The sequence below is a fragment of the Cimex lectularius genome, unplaced genomic scaffold (assembly GCF_000648675.2).
Source record: "Cimex lectularius strain Harlan isolate CLEC.00 unplaced genomic scaffold, Clec_2.1 scaffold150, whole genome shotgun sequence".
NCBI classification, from domain to species: domain Eukaryota; kingdom Metazoa; phylum Arthropoda; class Insecta; order Hemiptera; family Cimicidae; genus Cimex; species Cimex lectularius.
Genome location: NW_019392717.1, coordinates 972796 through 989133, shown reverse-complemented (window position 1 = coordinate 989133; position 16338 = coordinate 972796). Strand labels below are relative to the sequence as shown.

At 33.3% G+C, this 16338-nt stretch overlaps 2 protein-coding genes across 3 annotated transcripts; one reads left to right on the top strand and one right to left on the bottom strand.

Annotated features, from left to right (window-relative positions):
- Nucleotides 1-1534: 1534 nt before the first annotated feature.
- On the bottom strand, nucleotides 1535-3684 carry LOC106663922 (glycine-rich selenoprotein-like). Its single transcript, XM_014389210.1, has 4 exons — nucleotides 3401-3684; nucleotides 1984-2068; nucleotides 1785-1922; nucleotides 1535-1729 (listed from the first exon to the last, which is right to left on the bottom strand). Exons 1-4 carry the CDS (start codon nucleotides 3417-3419, stop codon nucleotides 1642-1644), a joined length of 330 nt encoding a protein of 109 aa, XP_014244696.1. The 5' UTR covers nucleotides 3420-3684; the 3' UTR covers nucleotides 1535-1641.
- A 905-nt stretch (nucleotides 3685-4589) lies between these two features.
- Nucleotides 4590-10871, top strand: LOC106663316 (coiled-coil domain-containing protein 102A). Of its 2 annotated transcripts, none has more exons than XM_014388059.2 (9): nucleotides 4590-4766; nucleotides 6955-7157; nucleotides 7223-7606; nucleotides 7667-7857; nucleotides 7923-8148; nucleotides 8216-8422; nucleotides 8486-8682; nucleotides 8752-8829; nucleotides 10691-10871. In XM_014388059.2, the coding sequence occupies exons 2-9, from the start codon at nucleotides 6957-6959 to the stop codon at nucleotides 10767-10769; spliced, it is 1563 nt and encodes a 520-aa protein (XP_014243545.1). In that variant the 5' UTR covers nucleotides 4590-4766; nucleotides 6955-6956; the 3' UTR covers nucleotides 10770-10871. The 2 variants fall into 2 exon arrangements, with proteins under 2 accessions (XP_014243545.1, XP_014243554.1); XM_014388068.2 differs by lacking the exon at nucleotides 4590-4766 and adding an exon at nucleotides 4778-4912.
- The last annotated feature ends 5467 nt before the right edge of the window (nucleotides 10872-16338 follow it).

The following is a 16338-nucleotide window of genomic DNA, read 5'->3' as shown; positions in this document are numbered from 1 at the left end:
ATTAAAATGTATACATGCCACGAATCCTTAATCCATGTGTCTTTGTCATTATTGTTTAATTACAAATTTGTTCCTTTTTGTTGTTTTTTTTACCACTCCTCTTGTAGATTCATTCTGTTGGAGTTATTAAAAAAAAAAATATATATATGAAATGAATCCTTTACTTTCCCAGTTGGTGTATGACGAGATAACTACCTGGTGAATTTTTCTGTGAACTGACTCAACCAATCGGAAGGGCTAGTCACAGATTTACAACACAACTTGAGTTACAAGAAGTATATGTTGACTGGAAGAAGAAACTGGTGGAACATACTATGAATGTTTAGGTTCTGTACTTTCACGCAGTGATACATTATTTTATATGAAAATCCACTTAAAAATCATCCACTTCAGTGCATCAATCAACACAACCTCCAGCAGATGGTGGATCTGATCCAATGTTTACTCCAAACCTCAAAATAAGCCCAAAATTGTGCCGCTTTAGAAACAATTCATACATGAAGTGGAACAGTTCATTTTCCTAAACATTTTTGCATCACGTATTAAATAGGTAATCAGTTAGTTTCATACTAATATAGTTTATTCAATTAATTAAGGTTTTGGTTGAGATAAAAAAAGTAAGTGTCACAAGTGGGATTCGAACCCACGACCTTCAGCTAAATACACCACTGCTCTACCACTTGAGTTATCACGACTTTGATCCGCTCAGACACCAACTTCCCATCTCAACCTCACCTTTTTTGAATTTTCCCTCCTTTTTGCCATTTTTTTAATCTCAACCAAAACCTTAATTAATTGAAAAGAATTTAATTGATCAAGTGGACCACAAAACCTAATAAATCTAATATAAAGTGTTAGAGTGAACAAGGAAAAGCCAGGCCAGTCAACCTTACAGACCATACTATCGAGATCCAAGCTGCTGATGCTAAACGAGCAATAAAGAATATGGTAAAGAAAAAGTTGCACGTCAGTGAATTGGATTTTCCCGAAAGTACATGTGCATCCAGACAGTCGCAGAAGAAAAATTATCCTAAACTTAGCACAATTCAGAATCAGCCATACATGGTTGACACACATTCACTTATTTTTTGGGTCTGAGTTGCAGAGAAAGGTTCTAATAAAAATAATGCAATACTCAAATTCAGCTAAACAGACAAGAATAGTTTTTGATTATTCAGTAAGCATGTAAGAATGTAAATACATAAAAATTGAAGGAAATTTTAAAATTTACATAATTACTTTAAAATAACTTAATATTTTATATTGTAGCAATTTATACAAATTAAGATTTTCTATTGAATAAGGGGTTGGAATTAAATGTAATCATCTGAGTATATTTTGTAAACTTTTTATTAATTACATTATTATATAAACACTGATTAATTATTTCATGAAATAAAATTTACAAGAGTTTTCATTCATATGTATCATGTATCAATCATAAAATAAATATGATGGAAAACTTTATATAAATAAGTACTAATTATGAGTATTATATAGATTAGTTTAATAATTAAACTAAATCTAAAATATATACACAGTCAACAAAATAGTGTAATTTGACTCTTTCTTTCTTTTTTTTCTCTTTTTTTTCAATTTTTAACTAAACCATCCAATTCCAATGTGTTATTTATCCATTTATCATAGCCCACAGCAGCTTCCACATGATGGAGGACTCTGTACAGACCCGAGCCCATGTATGTTTCCACCAGATGGTCGGCCACCAGGTCTGAAAAATTATTTGATTAAATCTTTGATACAAAATTTGTCTTCTGACAAGTTACCTTGGCCCTCTTGGACCATTTCCCCAGCCTCCCCAGCCGCCGCTTCCTCCTCCACCACCGCGGCCCCCACCACCAGAACGGAAATTGGATCGGTTGCTGCTTCTGTCATCAGTAAATCCGGGTATCAAAGTCTGAAAGCTAAAAACAAAATGATTATTACTTCTCCACCAGCACCAGGTGTTGTTAAAAATAAACTTACAAAGCTGTAATCAAATTAATCACACCCCAAAATATGACAACGAGCTTTGCCACTCCCCAGGGCATACTTTCTGTCACAGTACCATCTAAAAATATGACAAAAAATATAATACATTTATTCTGGGTTCTTTATAAATAAAAACTCAAAATTATTGCATTTAACAGACAAAAATTTCAGGTCAAACACTTTCACAATATTATAAAGGCTTTATCTGTACTTTACTACTCATACATCTAACCTGTCCGTATATTTATACATCTGCACATTTATTCACATATGGATGTTATAACTTAATATAACTTAAAATGAGACAATTTTTGTTTAAATACAATTACAATTTTCATTGTTATCATTTAAAAAATAAAATAAAAATTCCCTGTATCATAAAATTACACTTAAAAGAGAGAGAGATACTGGATAGTTCCTTCAATGAGCCATAAGATGAAATTCTACCAAATAATGATAATGTAGCGGATGGCAAAAACATTTTTTTGGAGTCCCTGAAGATATATTTGAGGAACTTTCTACTGATTATGACAAGCTTACATTGCCAAGGACTGTAACAATGCTAAGAATGAAAGCCGTTTGTTAGGACTGAGTCGTTCTTCAAAGAAATTTGAGATCACCTGTAAAAAATTTAAATATGTCAACGTGTAGACATATTTAAAATTTCTTTCCCTAATGAACACCTTAAAATAGGTCGAACGCTTGGCAGTAACAAATGAATTTGCTTTTTTCTTCAAGATCATACCTTGGTCCTGCATGTTCGAGAGTAAAAAAGTGGTCGATAGTTCTAATGTGTGTTCTAATGGATTTAATAAAAAAAAAGTCATTTTTAATATTATGGGTCGCACATGACCTAGAGATGCTGAATTTGTCAGTGGTTTAAAGGGTGTTGGAGTACTGTATCTCATCTTTCTTTAAAAAAGGTAGTTCCTATTCACAGTAAGTAGTTCTTTTTTTCTTTTTTTTATGGATTGAACACCGCACTCACTCCATCATTCATCATTTCTAGTACTGTGTCTGGTGCATTCTGTTGTAGAAGGCCTCAGCTCCGCTATATGTTTACTCTTGACGAGTATATAATTTTTAAAAAAATTGAAACTACTTGAGAATTTGCTCTATTTCAATAATTTTCCTTAAGGAACTCAATAAACTTATTGCCCTGTGGGTGGAAGGGTATTCTTGGGCGTTACCATATTTTCTATTAAATTCAATCTTTGATGTTTTCCATATGGTTGGGAAATTCTCCTTCTGACCATTGATTTCTATATTCATGAATTTTGCCTGCTCGAAGAACACATCATCATTAAGTCATTACTTAACAATTGATTGATGTTCTTTAGGCTGACGTGGTATTTAAGGCATGTCAAATTTAAGCGTTAATACGTACAAAATATGTGTTTAAATTACATACCTCTTGTGACATATGCCATGATTGTAAATCTGAACAAACAGACGAGGAAGAAACTATAATTCGCGTTGTTTCTTTGATTTTGAAGAATGACAGTTCTGTAAAGAGACTTCAGATCTGGACTGTTACCTCGGAGTAATGTTATAAAACATGACGATTGAAGCCCACATCAACTACGTGAAAATAAAACCTGATATCGATTTTATAATTTTTTTAAATTTATTTAACAACGGGCAGCCCCTTTTTATAATATTGAAATCTTGAAAAACATGTGAATTGGACATTGGAAGATTGGGGTTCTTTTTACAGATGAGATGAAAGTTGGCCTCAAATCTTCAGATGGTAGTAATTTTAGTAATTTTTCGTACGGGGACGCTCAGGAGAATGGTACACCCTATGGTGTATGGTTCTTCAGGTGGCGTACCAGGGTGGGTCGTTGATATTCTGGGATGGGATATATTTGACGATTGCGGGGAAGATCTCTAACTTCACTACTTTCAAAACATAATCTATGAATATGTAGTGTGTTTTGCCCCCACATCGGATAGAGTCGAGAGATATTTGCTAATGCTGGATAATGCCAGGCCCCAAAGATCACCTATTGTGTATGACTTCTTGAATTATGGAATTGAGAGTGTAGCCAGCTCGAAGTCCAGACTTGAACCCAATAGAACGAATTTGGGACCAATGTAAACGACGACTAAACCCAGTTCCTAACACCCAAGAAGAGTTGGAAATGTCTGTTCCTGATGAATGGGAAAAAATTAGTTTTATCAGAAATAATTTCAAGGAAAGTTCGTAAAAAGGCGTTTAATTCGTGCCAGAGGTAGAACTCTGTATTAAAGGGGACAAAAAAGTTTTTTTTTTACATTTTGAATTTTCTAATTGATTTGTTAGGATTAGGTAATAAACATTTTCTTATTAAAAGCCTTATTTTTACAACCAAGCTTATCTTTGTTATGGAAAATATGGAAGCACCTAAATACATTAAAATTTAAGGGTGGTGCGTTAATTTTGGTCCATCAGTGTAATAAATAAATACTCTCGACTATCATTCCTTCATTACAACTATAGAAGGGACTAGTTTTGTACATTTTACCCAAAAGATGAGGTACACAGAAGGGAATTTAATTTCAAACGGTAAAATGCCCAAAGATAGAGGAGCGTTGATCGAGCGTCAAGAATCGATTCCTTTATTTTATTTTTATTTTCAATATATAAGTCCAGTGAACTGAATTTTAATTATTTGAACCAATTAAGTTTAATAACAGCCTCCGAAAGAAAGTCCATCGAAGAAGAAAAGCGCCGTTTTATGTGGATCAACGTCGTGGGAAAGGACTTTCTGCCAGCTTTCTCGCATTCGACAACGGTAAGCAAAAGGCGTGAGAGTTCACGTCATTTCGAGATTCACTGGTTTTCCCTCGAGTCCAAAACTCTTTTTTGGGGGTGTTTTAGTCCAATTTTTCATCTCTCGGGGCCCGGCCGTTGCACATCCGCAGTTTCTTATCATAAAGGGTGAAATGTTTTCTTATTTTAACTCAATATTGACTTGTTTTGATGTTTAGTTGACGTAGCAGCACAACATGTTTACATTGATGACATGCCACTTCCAGATTTTTAATTTTCGAATCAAAATCATATAAAATCTCTATTACTTTTTATGTTCAAAAAGCATCAGTAGGTATAACAGAAATGTACATAGGAATCCTGTGGCGATCATTACTAAAAAAAAAATTGTGATTATTACGGTTTTATCTCTATACAAGCACTATCATGATTTCTAAAATTACAAAATTTCATCAATGATGACAAACGTAAGGATAGGTGTTCAATAAACATTGTATAAAAGCAGGATTTCATCATTGACTTACACTAGTACATTACAAAACAGCTGTCCAAAACCTAAAAAATATGATAATTCTCACTGTACTCAGATTAAGCCAAATAATAATAATAATAGAATATGTCGCTGAAGTCTCAAAACGACAGATTTTCGGTGAACCCTTTTGTGCTCTTATTGGAAAGACGTTGTGAGTTGGGGGGGGGTCTTGGAAAAACGATAACAGTTGTCTGGGTACTCGGGCTGGAGGGCAACACAAACTTTAAACAATGCAGTGTCATCTGAGACATCTCACTATTATGATCCGGCCCATTATGAATGTTGGTAACATCAGTGGTGATGGACTGAACGATGGCCCTCTGGAAGTCTGAACCAGAAGGAAAGGATCATGCTTTCCCGATTAAGGATAGGACATACCCATCTACCACACGGACCCCTGGGTCAAAACTCATGCAGGTGTCCCGTTTGTAGAGAAAGACAGCTCTGCATTATATAGTATATAGAGAGCATGTAGGACTGCCACCCGATATGAGAATTGTTATCTAGGAGTTATCTAGTTCCCCTATTCCAATTTTAGTAACAGGACTTTTTACTTAATACAGAATTCTATAGATATTTTGTTTCATGTTTCTTGTGAATATTTACACTAAATGTATTTATTAGCGCGAATGTTTAGTAAGGAGGGTGACGGAGGAATGTCAAGTACTCCACCAACCTAATTGAGTGAATGGCATGAAAAATAGGAAAGAATATACTTAAGAGTGAGTGAGTTTGTATCTATAAACTATTGTGTTGGAGGCTGAAATGACCTGAATGTTGATAGACACTGGAGCTCAACCACTGTATGACAGAGCCAGCATGTTTCTAAGTTTTTTCCATGTTTTTTGGCATTCGAAAAATAAATCACTTCTCCAAGGATACCCAAATATTAAAGCGAGTGATCAAAAGAAGCCTGTGAAATCACTGAAGCTGTTCATACCATTTGAAATTGGTTCCTAGACCTATTTTGAACATTAATTTAAAATTACCAAAAGGAAAATATACCAGTGGGCTTTTTTCTGTCCAGGTTCACTGATGACCAAAGTCTTTCTATATTCCACTGCAACCTAAATGATCTATTGTGGAATTAGCTGTTCTTTTATTATTTCAAATCTAGAAAAGTACACTACCCTTAAGGCAGTTTAGCACTTTCCAAGGCTCTCACTTGCTTATTTCTTTAAAAGCTGTAATGGGCCAATGATTTGCAATTATAAAGGACATTGTCTGATGTTTCCACCTCTTTATGGATGACTAAAATGCTTATTATTTTTCTTAGTTTTTTCCTCATGAAAAAGAATTGAATTTTGGTTTACCAGGTCGAGATGTTAAGAAATTGATTGATTTGTACCTGGAAATTCATCCAGTATACAGTCATTTCTTTTTACATTCATTTGAGGGTGGCAAGTAGTTTTTCAGATTGTTCATTTCCTTTAATCCCTTCACGTCCTGGTACCCAATAGGAGTTACTGATCACGATTTCCCAGTAGCTGGAGATACATTAGGCATTCCTAGATCAGATTTGAATTGAAGGTGGCAAAGTCTAAAGTCTTCAGGCTGCTTGGCTGTCTGAGAATATGTATAGTTGTGTCTTAGTACCTTTTAATCATTTTTAATATTTCTTAGGGGTGGTAAAAAATATCTTATTTGTGTAATTATTTATTTATTTTTTCATTAATAGATATGGCCCACGCTGGTAGTACATCTCGTAGACATGATGGTTCTATCACAACAACCAGAGGTTTTGTTGAAACTGACTGGGAAGCCAAAGAGGCGCTTCGCCAGCGAGAACTTGAAGAGGCTAGAGCAAGAGCAGCTCAAATGGAAAAAACTATGAGATGGTGGTCCGATTGTACTGCAAATTGGAGAGAAAAATGGAGCAAAGTATGTATAAATTGAAAATTCTACAAGAATTTAGTTCTTAATCCAAAGTTTGTTTTGTTTTTTAGGTTAGGAATGAAAGAAATAGGGCGAGAGAAGAAGCCAAACTACTCCGTTCCAAACTCGACTCAGCAATAAAAGATACATGCATGTATAAAAGGGAGAAAATGGAACTGGAATCGCATAATGAACAAATGAAAAAAGAGCTTGAACGAATACATTTACTATTATTGAAACATGCCGGCCAATGGGACAATCAATTGTTACTAGAAGCTTTAGATACGACGGAATCAGATAGAGAGCCTTTTCTACCTGAAAGAGAGGAAGATATAAACAGTTGTTCTGACATTGATCGTATCCCTGAAAAAGATTCAGGCGTAGATGACATGAGTAATCTAGGTGCCAGTTCAAAAAATGGAGAGACTGATAATAAATGTTCCACAATGGAGACTGTAAGTTGTGTTTTCTAGTAATTTATTAACTTCTTTACTTATTTAATATAATTTACATAGGTTAGTACAATAATGTGTGGGGACATTGATTCTTGGACTGGTGATGGTGATGAAATTACTTTCTGTGGCAGTGTCAAAGGGCAAAAAAAAGATGATTTAGAGAATAACGATGTAGAAATGATGTATCAAAAACTGTCCATGTTACAATTAAGACTTGATGAAACTACAAAAACCTTACAAGTAGAGCGAGAGTAAGTTGTTTATGAACAAAGACTCAATATATATTTGTATGTTTACATATGTGTTTATTTTACAGGGAAAAGTGTAATTTGATGAGAACTGTTGAAAGATCGGAAGAAGAGCTTCTTGAATGTAAACAGAGGTGTGAAGAACTCCGTGCTTCCAGGCAAGAAGCAGTGAGGGAGCTGTTACAACTACAAGATCAACACCAGGACACCGTAGCTTTAATAAGGGCAGATCTTCTCGATGAGGCAACGTCTCGAGAAGGCATGGATCGAAGACTTGCTGAATTAAGAGCACAAGTAGGTACAAGTGCATCAATGTAAATACTTTTTTTAAAAATATTCTATTAAACCTTTTTATTTACAGTTAGAAAGACTTCAAGCAGAAAATGCAGCAGAATGGGGCAAGAGAGAAAGGCTAGAAACCGAAAAATTGGCATTGGAGAGGGAAAATAAAAAGTTAAGGGCCGATCTCAGAGATGTTCAAGAGAGACTTGAGAGGCGAGGTCGTCCTGTAACAACTACCGATAACGATTTGAGGCATTTGCAACAAGAAGTTTCTGACAAAGCAAAGGTATGCCATAGATTTTAATTTATTCACGATTAAAAATAATTTCTGGATTTTAAAACGATTCAGGAGTTGACCGATATTAAACACAGCCATAATAAGCTTAAAAAGGTGGTCACTGATAAAACGACGGAGTTGGCCCATACGACTAGAAGGGCAGAACAGTACGAGGCTGAGGTTAAAAGGCTGAGAACCAGAGTCGAAGAATTGAAACGGGAGCTTGCAGTTGCTGAAGATGAAGTTGATTCGGCCACTAATAATTTAAGGTTATTACTTTTAATTTGTTTTAATATTTATTTACTATAAAATTATACAACAATGGTTTCTTTCAATAGAAAAATGCAAAGGACGAATGACGAACTTCAAGAGCAAGTGGAAAGCCTTCAAGTTCAATTGCAACATTTACAAACAAGGTACATACATTTTATTACAAATATGCATTTATAACAAAAGTATACAAAAAAATCATATAAGTAAATTATTAACCCACATCGGGAGAGTTTATTGAAAAGAAATAAATTAAGTCATATTTCTACCATTTTAATAATAAAAAAAGCAAACCCCATTTATTAAATAAAACAGCTCTCTAGTACTTAAAAATGATTTTTTTTAAATGTTTACCAAAGTTTAATTGGATAAAATGCGTTTTCAATCATTTTTCCTTTATTTTATGTATTTCCTTAAATTTTATCTCCCCCCCCCCCAAAAAAAAAGAAGATGTTTTACACTTAATGTTATAGAAAGCAAAGCACATGGTTTTTCACAGAATAATTAAAAAATCATTTCTAGTTGGAAAACTGGAATAAAGAACCAGTACCACTTTTATTCTTTTTGATGCAGGCTGTGTCAGAAAGACGGTTGGCATGACATACATGTTGCATCTTACGCTGTCAATGAGTTCTTCACTATTCAGGTTTTACCAATTAATAAGGCGTATAAGTTCATTCTTAAAATGAAAGGTGAATGAATTTATCTAGTTATGAGCAAAAATAGAACAAATAGATATAAAATGTTCTATATCCTATGACTTTATTAAATTTGATAAGTAGCATAGTCTCTGCTTCAAAAAGTCATAAGGCTAAGTTTTGCTTCTGCCTTTCAAAATCGACTGTATACCGTGAAAAAAAAATCCATTTTTGAATATTGTGATTCCTGTCATGCAGGAGGTTTAATGTCCAACTATCTGTTGGGTTGCCATAGACGAGGGTTCAAACCACTTTACAATTTTTTTTCTTCATATTATTCTCATAGTCTGTGCCAGGATATATGATATTGCGATTTATATAATCATAGATTGTCACAAATCCACAGAATTCTAACAGATAGATTTATTCGTTTCACAAATCCTTTGAAATGTCACTTAAATTTAGCAGTATAATTAACTCTTCTGCATTATCCACAATTTTGATAGAGTTGTATTTACTGATGCACCACACAAAAAATCCTCAATGTTGCCGAAATGGGCTTGTCAATATCATTGACCCTGTGTAACTATTTTTCTGATGTACAACCTGTGTCCTTCTATTTAGAGTTTTTTCAACTCTCCTACCACTCCTCCTGCTCCACAATTCCATTTGAAATGACTAAGACTGCGTCAAAAAGGGTAAAAGTGGCACTGGTTCTTTATTCCAATTAGAAACAATTTTTTTAGTTATTCTGTGAAAAACCATGTGCTTTGCTTTTCTGTAACTTTAAGTATACATTTTTTTTTGGGGGGGGGGATCAAATCTGTGTTACTTTGAACACTGTCTCATTAATTTGGACAAAAACTATTTCCAGGTGATTTTAAATTTAAATTTAAATTTCCATGTTATACGCTGTTATTGAATGAAACATTTAAATAAACAAGTACATTTGTTGTAACCTAGTATATTTTATCTTTAACATATTCCTTAAAAAAAAGATTTATTTAATCAGTCTAGATATAAAAGGGTAACCTTGATCTCAATTATATCTTTGTGAGAGAAGTGCTTGTTATTAATGATAAAAATAATGAATGATTAATTTTATATCATTAATTACTAGTAAATTGAAAGGTGTGTTTTATTTTTAATATGAATTTTTTTTTGTCTGTTTGTGCTGCCCTTGTTTGGATGTAATTAATTGGTAATTTAGAAGTGACGATATAGCTAATGTTAATGTACCTGCAGCTGAATGTTAATTTGTATTAGGCTAATAAATTAACAATAAACATATCAGTAACATAATTTTAATATTCCTCCAATGCTTTCTCTTTTATTAACATTTTATCAACTTGATTACAATTTGATTTAGAATGAGAAATGCCGTTGGAAACCATCGCAGCCCGAGCATCCACCAAGAGGAGGAGCAAAGTGATGAAGATGTCTACTAAACATTCCAAATAGTTCTAGTTTTGTTGGCTAAGTATCTTTATATTATGTATTATCTTGTTTACATGTACATATTTAGGGTTATTAAAAAAAAAGGAACGTTATGTTTTAATATATTTATTCGCACTACAGCTTATATAGGATATAAACCAGAGTTAAGACAAAGAGTGAATCCCATTTAATTGTTTTTATTATTTAATTAACTATAGAATTGTTTTGGTTACTGAAAGCTGTGATAAGTTATGTTAGTTTATTTACCAGTTAATAGAGACGCAAGAATTTTTACATTACACATTTTACAATAATATAATCAATCAGGACCCATCAGCCATCCTTCTATGTACTGGGATAGAAGAAAGTTGGAAGGAATATAAGCCCCTAATAAGCTCCGCACTACCCCCCGGTCAAGCCCCTACCTGGGGTCGGATTGCAGACTCACCCCGCTACTGCATACTTATCTTTATAATCTTTATTTTAGAGCCAGAGGATGTGGATAAAACCATTAACAATGTCATAAATAGACCACCTTATGGAAAAGTCCACATCCTCAAGGGTCTGGGGCATATGTGCCCAGAGATCCTGTGTGTCCCTCTGACCAGAAGAACATCTAACAGAAGGCTCTCACCTGCCGAAGAGGTTAATTGATAAAGTTAACAGTAAGAATTCATTTTTGTTATGAAATAAGTACATGCTTTTTTCCTCTATGTTTTACGGGGGTTCGCAACAGAAGAGATCATTTCATCCACTTGAGTGCTGGTGTTAAAAAAAAATGTAAGTATGTTACAGTAATTAGTAATCGTGTTAACACCTTAATTATTGTGGTCACTGATGCATCCCATAAAAAATATGTTATTGTCATAATTTCCTTCAATTATGAAATTTTATGGTGTCAGAGGATTGACCTGTTGCTTTTTCCATCTCTGATCATCCTGATTTTTGTCTATCAGTCATGAGTCAGAATTTTATTGTCTTCAGTTGGGTTAAGTTATTTTCGTTTAAAGTGATAGATGTATCAACCACTTTTTTATTCACGAGAACTCTGGATCTCTGTATGGTCTGGATGAAAAACTTATTCTACGCTTTTGACCCATTTTCCCCTGATGATGACCTTAAAATAGATCGGAAGCTTGGCAGTAACAATTGAATTTGTTTTTCATCCAGACCATATATAGATCCAGATTATTACTGAATTGTTTTGTCAGTTACTGCAAATTGTGAAAGAGGTGTATCGGCATGTTTTATTCTGTCATGAAAGACTCAGACAAGTCACAGAATAATGGTCAGAGATTTTTTTCTTTCACCACTATAACCCTTCAGTGGAGGGAGTGTATTGATAAGCTTCCTTTTTTATTACACGTTCTTGATCCTACTTTATACACATTTTGTACAAATAATTATATCAGTATCACAATATCACTTTTTAAAATTTACAAGTGTAACTAAATAATAACTAAAGTGTTTTTTTCCCATTGTTTACATCATATAACAATTTCCTTAATCATTTTGACTCTAGGACTGAACAATTTGATCATCACAAAGACGTCTATTATCTTAAATCAGTATTGCAGCCATGATCTGGGCCAGTTTAAAATGTATTCCCATATCAATTTGAAGTCTATTGTCTATGGTTGTAAAGAATTATTTTGTTTTCCGTTTGCCGTTTTCTCCACTTTAAATTTAGAAGATATCTGGTTTGATATTTATAAATTTACATTCAGCACAGCGGCTTCCTACGCTAACCTGTCTTTTTTTTCTCCCATATGAGCTCTTATCCATTATAGGTGTACTTCTCATCTCCTGTCTAGGTGTCACAGAGATTTCTAGATGTTTTCAACTAATGGATTATCATTTTTGAGGTCTTTTATTTAGTTTATAGTCACCAGAATGTCAGTCCTTATGATCTTCCATGTCTGTTGCAAACGTTTTTTCCATTCCACTGCTGTGTTCACTAAGAGAAGCTCTCCTTGATCATATGAGCTCTTTTTTTTTGGGACCAACACTGAATCCTGAAACTGGAAAACGAGGTCCTAGAGATTTTTATGATCGGGATTGTTTTTTTGATGATATTACCATAGTCGGACCTGACTACAGTAATATGTTCTATTGATCAGGCACCTTTTTATAATAAATGAAATATTCCAAATATTCAGTGCAAAACCACAACTAAAACAAAAATAGAAACAAAAGAAAATTCTTTATTTACTCAAATTTTATTCATGATATATTTCTTTGATATCAAAACCTATTGAAATGTAAAATTAATTTTGTTCTTTCTATTGGGTTGTCCGGAAAATAATGCAGGATTTTGGTATTAAACAAAAAAAAAGAAACTAGTTACTTTAAAGCAATGTTCTTTANTGACATTCATACAAATGAGTAATCCTGTAAACGTAAACAGAATATTTTATATAGATTTTTTTTAATGAAAACTTAAAATCCTGCATTATTTTCCGGACAACCCAATAATTTAATTTATTCTTTATAATGAATAGAGTGAAATTTTTATTAGAACCTATTAAAAAAATAGTCTTTTTAAAAATAAAATTTAAAGAATCATTTTATCTTTTTTATAGTTTGCAATACAACCAATTTTAAAATAAACTTACAATTGTTTTAATAGAAGTTAATTTATTCTTACAAGGAAAAAAGAGTAAAATTAAACAATAATTTATATTCTGTTACAATCTAAAATAAAATTACAATTTTTAAAATCAAAGTTAATTCATTTTTATAAAGAAAAGTGAAATTTCAAATCTTATTTTCTTTTCCTTACGACCGATTTTAAAATAAATTTACACTTTTTATTACAACTATTAAATCAAATATAATTTTATTTTTCTTTACACAAATATTATTTCTTTAGTTGCAACCTCTTTTAAAACTGAAATACAATTTTTATTTGTTTGTTTTAATGTCAAAATTTAACTAACTTTATTGATTTGTGTGCACAGCTATTATTTTCTTTTTTAAACAGTGAATTAACCACTGGAAGTCAGAATGGGAATTGCCCTTTTCTAGTCCCTACTAGTTTGGTCACTGCTACATGTGTGTGGAGGGCAGGCAGTATACTTAAATTCAAGCGTGACACCTGTATATATCCCTAGCTCTTACTTTAACTTGACTTATTTGCATAGCATGCCCACGATATATTTTAATGTATTCATTTAGTGGCAGTTTTCATATTGACACTGTAGTGAAAGGTGGAATTCCTGGGAAACAGGCTGCAATCAGGCATCACCATGTGACCAGGTGAAAATAATGAATCCCTTCTGAGAAACAAACAAAAATTCACTGAAATAAAAATCAATAAAAAAAATAAGCACGGTGAAAATGACCCCACCGTGCACTTGAACTCCTAACCTCCTACCCAAAATCGAAGATGGTACCCCTGCCTGAGCCTCTTTGTTAAGATCTGACTGTTCATCTTGTTCAATCATTAAAACCACCTTGAATTGTACATTCATCAGGAGTGGGATTACAAAACAAACAAATGGAACAATATGAATTTAACCAAAACAGTTTCCACAAGTTGCACCTCACCAGAGAGCCTCATGACCTTTAGTCATCTATCCTCTTAGCTCCTGCTCGGATGTGGATCGCTATAGAGGCATATGCATAAATACCATAATAGAAGTAAGATCAAATTTGGTGCATACAAAGTCGTAATTATTGTAGGCAAACCATCAATCGTGTCAAATCCATTGTGGGTGGGCGTTGATATAGAACTCCAAGAATCAAAAGTTGCAATTATCAGGGGTAAGAAGGTCGCAATTACGTGAATAATGTGTTTACTTCGCACATTACTAAAAATTCACAGACATTCAGCAGCCATATCTGGTTCATGTATTGTATCCTTATACTGGCTAGCCTACATTAATCTCGTCTGATGTTCATAGTTCTGAAGTAGGTATAGGTCATATAGTGAAGGTGCTATATAAAGTGGAAGCCATTGTAAGATGTATGCGCATGTATCCTCATCTGTGTGTATTTGTCATTTAATATTTTGAACATCCCTTGCTTAGTATCAATCTGCATGTTAAGCTCAATGATTGATGGCCAATTTGTAGACGGAGTCAGAGATAAGAGCTGCAAGATGTAGATATGTCACGATCTGTTCTCGATTCAACAAGACGGGCCCAACTCTGAATCCTTTTTATGAGAAACAGAGCCCCAGAGGTCTTGACCGAACCTGAATACAGCCGATCAGGTGCCTTTTTACAATAAAATTTAATTAAAGTTTAAAAACAATTTATTAAACACACAAAAAAATAATTAAAACCAATAAATTACCTTTTAAATTTTAAACAAACAATTAAAACTTTTTATAAATTTAAATAAACAGAAATTTCCTACAAAGCGTTTGCCAGACCATTTAGAACAAGGTGGATGTAGTGTACTCACTATTTCCAGTCAATTCGCAGTGGACCGAAGCACTCCATTTTAGGGAATACAACACTTTTGAGGATCGCACACTTCTCTTGTCTCTTATCTACCCGGAATCTTGTTCACCTCTCTGACTCGACTGTCTCTTCCCTATTCTCTTTTATTTTTTTTTACTCTAAGCCTAATCATGGCATCTAAATCATAACATTGTCACTTTGAAATGAATTAAAATGTGACAAAATTTCTCACTCTTAAAGGCCTGGAAAAAACGAGTTTGTTTTCAATCTTAAAACTATTGATAATATTCTCCCCACTGTACATTTGACCCCCTTCAGATCAGAATGATGATCGACCTCTTGCTGTTCGCTGCATCTAAAGTCATGCTCCTCTGAAGTCATGTATGCTCATACAATGTGGGGATGGCTGGTGTATATCCGTGGGTTTCAGAAAATGAGACATAATGTTGTGGATCCGAAAACCATTAAGGTCTTGTCGTAAATCTGGAAAGTCCAAAATTCCGCATCTGGTTCTTATTTCTTCATTCTTGATTAATACTTGAACCATTTTCTGCGATGGTGTGAAGTAGTCTTGAGGCTATGCATCTTTCTTGGTTGATCAAAGGATGTAACTATAAAGTTCAATTTCATTCAAACGTAACCAAGTCCATAATGACTGAATTCTTGCTTTAATTTGGAATTATATGTCTTCTGTTCATTGAAGTAGTGAGTAGGTTTTGATCAAGAGGATAGCATTTGGAGCACGGAAGGGCAGACCTGGCATTGGCTTATACAAAAAATCCTGTTTTATAGCAATTAAAATTAGCTTTCATTATTAAATTTTATAATTGTCAAATTTACTATTTTCTTGTTTCTTTTTTATTTATTCTGTTTTTTAACAATCTAAATGAAGTCAGTTTTTAAGAATGTGATTTTGTACTTATTTTATAAATCAAATTAACAAAAAATGAAACTTTAAAGGGACTAATGTTTGTAACTTTCATTAAACAATAATAAAGGATTAAAATATAGCTTAATTTCTTCTAGGTTGACTATATGCTTTAAGTTGCGTTATGTGTGCCTTTCTTATGTTTTTGACAAAAACGAGCCTTGGTATTTCTTTTGTCATTTTGTAAACATTCTTTCAAATTTTGATGTGTTAATATTTAAACAGTTCATATTGGTAACGGTA